Here is an 11,980-nt window from a genome sequence, read left to right as displayed (position 1 = left end):
TTGGGCTGTTGTCAAGGTTGAATGAACACCTACAGAAATCCTCAGGAGCAGTATGTACAATCTCATTAGAACTCAATATACTGTGTTCATTTTCCTCTCATGGAAAAGGATCTTTTCTTGCTCTGTGTACAGGGTGAATCACTCCCCTCTCTGCTCTTGGTAATTATTGGCAAGTAATGGTTAGGGATGCTCCAGCGGGGTAGCTAGATAAGAGGACTGTTTTAGGAAGAATTGGAGCTCAAACTCTGGGAGGGTAACTTTTGACCTTGAGAAATCTTTGTAGTTGGCTTGCTTCCAGAGTCTGTACTTTACACATGGCTGCTCCGTGTTTTTCCCTGACTGCTACCTTGTTTTTGGTTTTTATGTGATATGATTGGGGGTCTCTCCTCCCTACCCACCGAGACAGTAATATGTTCTGCCTCAGTTCTGTATCTCAACCCAAGGTCCTTTCAGAGCCCTCTTCCCATTTCCAAGGCCTTTCACTATTGGTTATACAGAGCGAAAAGCAAGCACAGCTTTTTGAGCACGGGCCAGACTGGGTGCACAGAGAGAGGAAGAACCAAAGCCGTGAGGGGTGCTCCAGGCCCTGGCAAGCAGGTGCTTCTCATCCTCCTTTTCCTAGCTGTTATCCAGACTCTGGAACTTGTGGAAGGCAGCCAGGTCCAGCTTAGTTTGCTGTCTTCAGCGCACACACCATTGTGAATGCTACCATGTGTAAGTGCCCATCCGCAAAATAGACTGAGCCCAGTCTGCTAGTGAATTTTCAAGAAAAGAGGCAGTCCCCAGGTGAATATCTTAGTAAATAAATGTCTAAGAATCACAAATTTCAAATTCTGGTTCTTATAACATATTCACTCTAGTGATTTACTGTTCATGTATTCTCTGGCTTTAGAAGAGGGTCTGAGATGTCTGCCTGGATGTCCCAGATCATGTTCCACTGAGTGATTCCAGCAGCAAATGCCCTGGCGCTCTCTGGGTAGGCTCAGAGAAGTCTTGTAAGGTTGATTTCTTTAAAATCAGTACAACTATTAAGCATTCCATGGAACACTGACTAGGAAAAATGCTGGAGGAGAGAATCTTTTAAAGATCGTTTGTTTTCTCCCACACCTGGCTACCTCCCGTGGTGAACCTGACCCTGCAGGACAGCTCTGTGTAGGGGTAGTCTTCCAGTTCAATCTGTTCCAGTGGCCTAGCACTCTCCAACAGGAACAGGCTCTTACCTTCCCTGAAGTCCCTGAGGAGCAACATTCCAGGCAAGATCATCATCACTGTCGTATCTTCGAGGGTTGTCAAAGAAATAAGATCTGGGACTGAATCCATGGCTGGGGACCATCCCAGGGTTGGTCTAGAAGAAGATGTTGTCATTTAGCATCTGTGCAGACAACTGCCTGCTAACATGAGGAAGGAGTACTGTCAACACTAGAGTGTTTAATGTGCTGTGTATGCCTTTTCTGTTTGTTTTAAAGACAGGGTCTCATGTATCCCAGTCTAGACTCAACCTTAGTAGCCAAAGATGACCTTGAATTTTTTATTGTTTTCCTCTTGCTATATCTCGGGTGCTAGGGATTAAATCCAAGGTTCCATGCATGCTAGGCAAGCACTCTACCAATTGAGCTACCATCCTCAGTCTCCAAAATACAAAATGGAGGAGGGGGTGCTGTTTTCTTTAAGGATCTATAGGCAGTGTGTGAAAAAAGGAAGGGTGTGAAAATAGGAAGAGGACAGACTAGTCGGTGAGACAAGGAGGTCAGTAGGAAGGAGAGGGTAACTGGGAGAGAAGATGAACAAAATATATGCCTATATAAACACCACAATGAAATACATAGCTCGGATTTCCAATGATGAATTACGGTTTCCATTTCTCACTGATATGTCAAAATAGCCAGGCATGGTCATTCATGCTTATAATCCTAGCACTCGGAAGGCTGAGGCAAAAGGTTTTATCTCAAGGCCTGCCTGTATTCTACAGCAGGATTGTCTCAGAACAACAAAGAGTTCCCCAAACTAAAGCAGACAGTCCATGTGGAGACACACCTGTATAATGACACAGGCTCTCGGGAGGTTCTTCCTTCAGGACCCTCCCTCGATCCTTTCATCCTCTTGCCCCAAACCGAATTCTCAAAAAATGCAAATGGACATGGCTGAAGTCCATCCTAGCAGGGAAGGCACAGCCAAGTTGGACCTCACCCTGGTCTGTTTCCTGGGTCAGCAGTGACCACCCAGAGGTGAGTAGGGAAAAGAGCAGCAAGCTGCTGTTATCGGGGTATGGACCAGGAGCTGTGCCCCCGTCACTGCTCACACTGGCCCCCGCTCCTGAGTGTATGGCTCAGGAAAGCAAAGCTGTACTCTAGCTTGTATGGTGCAGCAAGGCTTCCAGGGAATTCTGAACTTGACTTTCTCTTCTACAGGGTTGGTTCAGCACATGTGGTCAAGCACAAGTGGGTGGCTTTAGCATGGTCACTCAGATGCCACTACACTGCTCTCCCACTCTCTGATGAGCTGTTGTCACTCTGGGGATAAAGTGAGTTTACATCTTCCTTTTTTTTAAGTCTTTTGCAAATAAGGTATCATGTAGCTCAGGCTGGTCTTGAACTCACTATGTAGCCAAGGATGAATGAACCTCTGATCCTCTTGCTTCCATCTCCCCAGTGCTAGGATTACATGCCTGGTTTTATGTGGTACTGAGGAGTAAACCCAGGGCTTTATGCATGTTAGGCAAGCACTCTACCCACTGCCATATCTCCAGCCCTCCATCTTCTGCTAAAAGGGCGGCATATGTGTTTGGAGGCCACTAAATACTGTGCGGCATTAGGAATCACTAGTTCCCAGGGCCATGAGATGTACCTTAACTTTCATTTCTTTTGTAAAATAAAGCTACACCCCCAAATACACTTTCTTTAAGAGAAAATTAAGGGAAAAGATTCTAGTTGAAAGGGTCATAGATGACCTACCTGGCAATGGGATCCAAGAAGCTTCACTGAAAAGTAAGAGGAAAATCCTACTTGCTAGTTTCGGGAGGATTAGGGATGCCAGCAAACAGACAGCAGGTACTTACAAGGTCCTTCGTTGGATTTCTGACTCGGAAGAAGTACACCACCAAGGTGGTGGGTAAGAGCTCCCACACAAAAAGCACCACGCCGAACACTACATAGCCCGCATCGCCCAGCTGGCTCTTCAGATCTGCCTGTTCCAGAGCGGGGGGGGGGGGGAGGATATGAAGTCATGAGACCTCAGGCAACCAGTGATGGAGGACACAGAGCAGAGGACACTCCTAGCTACAGTGAAGTGCTCCCCCTAAAGCCTACCCTTTGAAACCTGGTCACAGTGATGGGTCAGGCCTCACTCAGCTGGAGGATGGTGGAAACCATTAAGGATGGTTATTTATGACGGGCCACTCACTCACTTTTGCAGTTCAGGAGATGAACCCAGAGCCCACACCCCAGCCCAGACTCCACCTAATGGACAGCAGCTTGTCTGTGCAGAGTCCTATCACAACAGTCACACCCTGCTCTCCATGAGAGCTGACCACAGGCAGTTTGTCCAGAAAGAGTCCTCTGAGCAAGGCAATGCCCAAGAGGAGGGCCATGGAGGTTTCATGGAGAGAAGGTCCCACAGTAGAGAGACACCAGACGTGGCAGCTTCCCAGCCCATTTCAGGAAAGATAACACTGAGCCCCAGCCTGGTCCTCAAGCCTTCTTTCTCTAGCACATGATGCTGGAAGCTGCCTCACTCCTCCCCAGGGTGATGGCACTCATGTCTCCTCCTTCTCCTTGACCACCACAGCTCAGCCCAGTGCTGTCTCTGCCTTTCCCCAAGAAGGCACCGATGCTTGAAACAACCAAAACAAGCATTTCAAAACCATCACACCCCAAACATGAAGGTTTTAAGTTCTTAATTGAAAGAAAAATGGAAGTGACTTGTTAAGACCAGATGTGTTGCTTGATGAAGCCTCAGTTTGGAAAGATGAAAAGGTCAAGAGGGCAGTAGTGATGGTTTGAACATGTATGTACCAATGCTACGGCTCTTGAAAACCCTTATGTGTATGATGAACTTCTCTATAATCTTCCACTGTGTAGGGATCTCACGTCTGATTTTTCTCAAACGGCACAAGGACCTGAGCATCCTTGCCCAGCTTTCTCCCTGCTGCACCTATGGGACAAGCTTGGCCAGGGTTGCTAGGTTACAGCCATGGTCTCATCTTTCCCAGGCATATAGCCATCATAGATTTAGCTCACTGAGGTCATTTTATTTTTATCTCACTGTCTTAAATCGGCTCCAGCTGGGAGCACTGGTAGGATTTTTATACCTGGACTTACACACTTTTGGGTATTTGCTGTTTTTCTAGGTAACACTAAGGAGTATTGCAAAGCAATAGTATTGTTAGAGGACTATTTCTCCACCACACAGGTTTATCTGTGTCTGCACATCAGTGACCCATCAACTCCCATGGGGCAGGGAAGATACCTGTTCCCTTCTGTACACCCAGCACTGTACAACAGCAGAAACAGGGAGTCTGGCCTTCCAGCAGGCAGCACTCATTGCATCCTACTAACCTGGTCCCCACTGACCTGGTCCCTATTCAGGCAGCATCTTGTCATGCCCCCACTGACCTAGTCCCCACTGAGACAGCACCTCACCACATCCCACTGATGTGGGATGCAGGCAGCATCTTGTCATACCCCCACTGACTGACCTGGTCCCCACTGAGACAGCACCTCACCACATCCCACTGATGTGGGATGCAGGCAGCACCTTCCATGCCCCACTGACCTGGTCTGAAACATTGTACCAGTCATAATCAAAGGAGTGAACATTCTTGATCTGAGAAAATGACAAGATGAACAGGTTGTAGCAGGCCCGAGAGGCGTAGAGCAAGATGACGGTGACACCAATGGCAGTCACCTGACACACCGATGAACCCTGGAAGACAAAAGCCAACAGGAATGGGCCACTGCAGATGCACCAGCCCCTTCCATCTGGTGTCACCCAGTAAGCCTTGATAATTGAGAGCCTTGGCAGGTAGCCAGTTCTGCCAGAGCACTCCACCCCAGGCCTTGCTCCATCTGTACCCCTTCCTCTCAGATTTCTGTTACCTTCATCTAAAACTTGAGACTGGGAAGATGCTGCTAAGAGGATTAACTACGGGCCTTTCCCCAAGGCCTTTGGGTGTATGTGTGTCTCATAGTGTCTTCCTTGATCACACTCTACCCTGTTTTTGAGAAAGGGTCTCACTGTCCCTGGAGCTTGCTGATCCTCCTGTCTCCTCTGCTGAGCACTGGGATTATGAGCACATGATGCTACGCTATGCTACCCTACTAATGTGGCTTCTGGTGGAATCGGAGCCAGGCCCTTGTGTTTGCAGTTTACCGGCTGAGGTGTTGCCCTGGCCTATAAGGCCTGGATCTTAAGAGCCAGAATGTCAAAAAACTCATGAGATCTCTTAAGTCCCACTGTTCAGTAACAAGATCCTGGCTGATCACCTTGTACAGCCCACAAGCCCTTGTCAGGATGCATATGGCCTTTTTCAAAATCTAGAACCTTCTTGGCTGGGAGCACAGGAGTCCTGCTTGGTCTCTGGGATGGGATCACTTGAGTATTTGTGGCTTATCCCTCTTTATGAAGCTTTATCAGTTTCTGCACACAGTTAAAGGACCCCCCAGCTAGTTAACAAAACCAAAGAAAAGCAGAGCGGACTTGCATCCTGTGTGGAGGAGTCATTAACTCAATCAAAGTATTATCCATATTGTCACAGAGGTCAGCTAATATCTGACAGTCTATGATTTAATCCTTCCTTTTAAAAGCTACACTTTTATTTTACAAAATTTTATTCATAACTCATATATTAGAGGTAAAATAATAACCTTTATGACAAAAATTAAGTGTAAAATTCATCAAAATTTACAAATGAAACTGGCCCAGCTAGGGTGTAGGGTTTTCATGAATCCAGCTGAATCACTGGGTGCCCTGTGAGAGCTGGAGACGGATTTTCACCTACTGACCACTTCTCCAGACAACATGGCAGGAGCCCAGCTGCCTTGCAGTCTTCAGGCCAAAGGCATACTGAGGCCAGAAGAGTCCCAGAGGAAGGCAACAACGGGTCTGTCACATGGTAACAGGCTCTGGAGTAATCACAATCTCTTCATAATGACAGGGCCAGGCCACAGGAGTGATGAGGGTAAGGACAGAGGTGAGGGGCCAGGCCCCCAGCTATCCAGGACCAAGTGCTGGGAACATTCCTACCAACAAGGATAGGCTAAATCTGAGTCACCACAGAGACACAAGAGGTACTAGAAGGCCATGAACCGTGGCCCTCATTCACTGACCTAGGACAAGCTTCCTGACCTCTCTGTGCATGGCTCTGTTTCCTTATCCATTAAATGGAGATTTAACACGCTACCCACTTGGGAGGCAGACATTAGCTCAGGCACTAAAAATGCTCATCAAGTCGGGCCTGGAGGTGTAAGGCCATAGTCCCAGCTACTGTGGTGGTGGCTGAAGTAGGAGGATCACAAGTTAAGTCCAGCCTGAGTTCAAGGCCAGCCTAGGCAACATGGTGAGACCCTGTCTTAAAATGATTTGTTTTTTAAAGGCTGGGGATACAGCTGAGTGATACAGATGTTGCCTAATACATGAGAGGCTCTGAGTTTGATTCCATTACCCTCCCCCCAAAGGGTGTTTATCAAGGGGCCAGGTCAACACTAGACACATGCTTGCTATCAGAGTTGTTTGTACAGCTGTCCTACTAGATAGTTAAGAGTAGTTCAGCCAGGCCTAATGGCACATTCCTCTAATCCTAACAACTCAGAAGCCTAAGGTAGGAGGATCGCGAGTTTGAGGCTAGCCTATGCTGAGTTCAAAGCCAGCCTGGGCAACTTACAAAGACCTTGTCTCCAAATAAAAATGTTTCTAATGTGCGTTGCTGCAACTCAGTGGCAGATGCTTGGCTAGCATGCATGGACCTTGGGTTTGATCTCCAGTGCCACAAAATAAGTCAACAGTTAAACAGATGTAGTTCTGAACCAGACTGAACTTTCCCAGAGACTTTCCTACCTAACACATGCTAAGGCACCCAGAAACAAAAATTCACACGGAGTTCATTGAGCCACAGGGTGAGCAAGATCTATCTGTTGTGTCCTAAGTACAAACCAGGAAGCCATTTTCAGAGTAAGGAACTCGACCACATTCCCACCTTACCTTTGACTCCAGGTAGATGTTAGCCAGGGACATCTTGGAGATTTTGTAGAGGCAGATGGAGAGAGAGATGGCACACAGCACGAAGAGTGTGTCATTGATAGCCACTCTCACAGAGACGATGACCTTCCTTTCCCAGGTTCCTGTCTTCACCAGCACAGCACAGGTCAGATTCACCAGCAGGAAAACAAGGCTGATGAAAAGTGAGGCCAGGTAGAGGGGTAACCTGAGGAAGACCAGACACACCAGGATCTGTTACTTCATATCAGCTACACATTCTGGGTCACAGAATCTGTCCCTCACAAATGTTAAAGGTTGCGTGTGTGTGTGTGTGTGTGTGTGTGTGTGTGTGTGTGTGTGTGTGTGTGTTTTAAGACAGGGTTTCTCTGTGTAGTTTAGGTGCCTGTCTGTCCTGGATCTTGCTCTGTAGACCAGGCTGGCCTCGAACTCACAGAGATCTGCCTGACCCTGCCTCCTTAGTATTGGGATTAAAGATGTGTGTCACCACCACCGTCCGGCCAACTGTATATATTTAATACAATCATTTGCATATGTGTTATACCCCCAACCCACCCTGAGTTCACCAGGTGCGGAGAGTACTCCCTGTGAGTAAAAACCTGCCACAGGTACTGGAGGCATGGCTCAGCAATTAAGAGCACTGGCTACTCTTCCAGAGGACCTGGGTTTAATTCCCATCACCCACATGGCAGCTCACAACTGTCTGTAACTCCAGCCCCAAGAATTGCCTTCTAGCTTTTACTGGAACCAGGCACACATGAGGTATACACACAAGCAAAACATTCATGCATAAAATGAAGAAAGGTTTAAAAAAAAAAAAACAATTTTGCCGCAGCTGGGCTGGGAACATTGCTAAGTGGCTGAGCACTTGCCTAGCACGGAACCAGATTTGAGTTCTAACACTGCAAGAAAACCACAATACAAATCTACCACGGCAACACACACAGCAACTAATAAATGCTAAATGGATAAAAACTGCCCTCTCTTTTCTTATTTTTCTTTCGTAGTACTAGGATTGAACCCAGGACACTGCACACCCTTGGTGAGTGTTCTTATCAAACAGAGCCCAAGCCCTAAACCATTCATTTCACTGGCAGTTTCATCGTACAGTTTTCCAGAGCTACACATGTGCAAGAAGCCTGTGCACAAGTGAGGCGACTCCTCACACTCACTGACACTCAAGGCCTCAGCTCAGGTTCCTCTCACAGCTCCCAAGTTACGCTCTCTTCTGGCAGACCCACATGGTAGACACGCAAAGGGGAGTGAAATCATGCGGCTCAAAAATGAACCGGTGTGAGAGCTTGGCTCAGCAGGTAATCCACCAGTCCAAATCCCCAGAACATACACAAAATGGGCATGGCTATACACACCTGCAACCCCAATGACTGGGGGTGGGTAGGGTGACCAATGGGAATTGTTGGCTGCCAGCCTAGCTCCAGATTCAGTAAGAGACTACCTCAAAGGAATAAGGACAGGGACAGATCTGGACACACAATGTCAGTGCCCTCCTCTGGGTGCACAAGTGGCTACATATACGTGTACATATCCCCCACTCCACACACACACACAATAGACTGGTGCAGGTTGCCTGTGTTTGTAATTTCAATACTAGTTAGAAGCCATGATTCCAAGAGGCCTTTTTTCTCTGGCTTCCAGTACAGCCTGTAGCTCAACTCAGCAGCTGCCAGAGACCTTTGCTGATTCTGACCCTCCCATACCAATAGACATGCACACTCCATTTTCTCTGCTTTCCTGAGTCCCTTACACTTAAATTCCACAGATTTCTCATGGCTTAGAACCAAAGAGATGAAGAATCAATTCATGCCTTCCTCCACCTATACAGGGTCCAAAGCCTGAGGCCTGGCTATGCTCACACCAAGCAGGCAGGGGTTCCTGCTACTGTTGTGTATGTTTTGAGATGGAAAAGAGGAGCTGGGGATGTAGCTCAGCTGCTAGCATGCTTGCCTGGCATGTATGAGGCCCTGGGTTTGAGTTCCAGTGCTATGTTAGCTGGGAGCAGAGGTGCACGCCAGTCATCCCAGCACTTGAGATGTGGAAACAGAAAAAGACCAGAAGTTTGCGGTCATCTTCAGTGACATTAGAATGAGTTGGAGGCTAGCCTCGAACCCTTACCTCATGAGGAAGGGCTTAAGCCCAAAGCCCCGTATGAGATACCTGAACTTGGCTCCCTCTGGCTCCCAAAGTACAACATCCTCTTGTTGGAGACAATTTGGCATGGACAGAAGACATCTTTCCAGGTAGACAGAAAGGACTGTGCATGCCTTTGCACAGCCCTGTACCCAGAGCCACATGCATCTCCAGCCCATCTGATGAAAGGGGAAACCACACAGGCCAGCCAGTTCTAATGACAAGGAGCTCAGAGTGAGTGTGTACACCTGGAAGGAGGGACAAGCCATGTGGCCCAGAGAAATGAGATCCCAAATACCAGGAGGAGTATGTGATTGGGTTGGACACTGGCCCTGGGGGGGATGAAACACCATCTCAGATCTCCACCCCTGCCCCACCAAAACAGAAAAGGGAAGGAGGTCGGAGGTCGGAGTGCAGACATTCAAATGCTCTGTCTGGAAGACACAGAACTCAGACATCTCTGCAGGTCCTGGGAGTCGAGGGGCTGCAAGAGGAGGCAGCCTTGGGAGTTTTCACTGCCTTCCATGTGTCAACATGGGTTGAACATCACTAATCCAGAAACCACAGAAGTTAAGCAGAGTCAGCCTGGTTAGTACTTGGATGGGAGATTACAGTGCAGAGCACAGAAGAGCTGGTTTGTTACCGTTAGGCACAGAGTATCCCTCATCCAAAATGCTTGTGACTAGTTTAATCCCAAGTACAATCAATTAGTTATAAAATTGTTCTAAAGTTGTTTTAAAAAACTGGGAATGTAAATTAGAGTGAGATCACTGGGGAACAGACCCCAAGTGTAAACAACAACAAAAACCACTTCTGTTTCATATGCACATTCAGGTGTTTCAGGGTTGAGGGTATTTGCGATTTTGAGATCAAGGCTACTCCACCTCCTGGCTCCAACATCACCGCATCTTAATGGATTCCAAAGCTCCAGCTCTACGGTGTGATGGAAACACACAGAACCACACAACAGCAGTGACAGAAGTCAGAACAGAAAAACTGCAGGACGGACAGACAGTGTCAGGCATGGGCTCCCAATCCGTGCACAACTTTCCAAACTTGTTTCCTAGATATAGACCGAGGATAAAAACAAAAACAAAAACAAAAACAAAAACAACAAAAAAAAAAAAAACCAACCTCTTCTGGGGGCTGAAGAGATGGCTCTGTGGTTAAGAGAGTGTATTACTTATAGAGGTGTGGGAGACCAGCTGGGAGATGCTCCCACATTTTACCCCAGGGTACTCAAGGAGTGAGGGATAAGAGATACCAATAGAAGGAGAGAGTGGTCGGGGTTTCGTACATAGCAGAGCAGCTCCCTCGCTGCAATCTATTGAAAGTCAGCCCTCGACACAAGGGTTTGTATTTTAAAAAAATATAAAAAAAATTTTTTTAAAAAGAAGAAGGATAGAGTGGAGAGAAACAGAAACACAGGATAGGCTCGGGAGGACCTGGATCCTTATCCACCAGCCCCTCCTGGCTCTTCTAAAGGGCTTTTTATAGGAATGCCAAGGGCATGGAGCAAAAGATGTCCCCCTAGCTCAGCCAAGTACAGACCCTTCCAATCACCTAGAAACCATGGACATGGTCAAGCAATCCTCTAATGCAGCTCTTCTGAATAAAGCAAGTTCATATCTCACTAGGAAACCTTTGTGGGCCTCCACACAAAGGACTTGAGTTCAATCCCCAGCACCTATAGCAGGTATCCATATAACTCCAGCTCCAGAGGATCTAACACCTCCAGCCTCCTTGGGCATCCCCATAAACATAAATACACTGATACAAACAGACAGACAGACAGACACACACACACACACACACACACACACGTGATCAAAAGCATTTAAATTGAGTGTTGAATAAATGTTGTCTGTAGAATCCTCATTACATACAGTCATCTCTCAGTATCTACCAGGGATTGATTCCAGGACACCAAAGATACCAAAATCCAAGGATGCCTGGACAACCCTTCATAAAATGGCTTATTTGCATAGAACCTATGCACATTCTCCTATATAACCTAAATCAAGTCTGTGTCATGCAGGATACCCAGTATAACGCAAATGCTGTGTAAATAACTGACAATAAAATATCTGCATATGTTCAGTACTGATGCAATTTCTTTCTGAAGGTTTAGGGGTGTATTTTGGTGTGTGCATGCGTGTGTATGTGTGTGTGTGTGTGTACGCATTGTTCCACAGGACTCCAATAAATCCTATCAATGTGCAGGCTCTCATGAACAAGAAGAGTATTACAGTAGGCAATCAGGACCACTGTAGGGCTATTTGGTGTTTACAGAAGGGTAAATGTACACACTCTAGCTGATGAAACAGGTTTCATGTACACTTTCACTTTCTGTTGGAGGAGTAACGTTCTGGGGTACTTACCGATACTTGAGTAATTCTGGAGAATATTTTGACTTGGCTTTGAAAATCACCTGCAATGACAGAAAAACATGGTAGGTTGGGGCACAAAGTGTTTGGCAACAAAATGTCACCATCACTTAGAGTCCTCTTCTTTTTACAGCCAGGTTCCAGGCACTTTTCCATGACACTGAGAAGTCTTGGGAGGCTGAAGTAAAGAAGGGTACCAGGTTCAAGGACTGCCCAGGCTACAAGTGAGTTTACGG

The 11,980-nt window shown here is 47.0% G+C and overlaps 1 protein-coding gene across 1 annotated transcript in view; it reads right to left on the bottom strand.

Annotated features, from left to right (window-relative positions):
• Gpr137b (G protein-coupled receptor 137B) overlaps positions 1–11,980 on the bottom strand; it is a 36,329-nt gene that overhangs the window by 5,146 nt on the left and 19,203 nt on the right. Inside the window, exons 2-6 of the mRNA XM_036187920.1 lie at positions 11,739–11,788; positions 7,195–7,417; positions 4,771–4,920; positions 3,056–3,184; positions 1,221–1,345 (exon numbers count right to left, since the gene is read on the bottom strand). Coding sequence (XP_036043813.1) covers positions 1,221–1,345; positions 3,056–3,184; positions 4,771–4,920; positions 7,195–7,417; positions 11,739–11,788 — 677 coding nt within the window. The remainder of the gene's footprint in view (positions 1–1,220; positions 1,346–3,055; positions 3,185–4,770; positions 4,921–7,194; positions 7,418–11,738; positions 11,789–11,980) is intronic.

The sequence above is a fragment of the Onychomys torridus genome, chromosome 5, assembly GCF_903995425.1.
Source record: "Onychomys torridus chromosome 5, mOncTor1.1, whole genome shotgun sequence".
NCBI lineage: Eukaryota > Metazoa > Chordata > Mammalia > Rodentia > Cricetidae > Onychomys > Onychomys torridus.
Note: the sequence above shows the minus strand (reverse complement) of the source record. Positions and strands in the feature narration are given on the sequence as shown.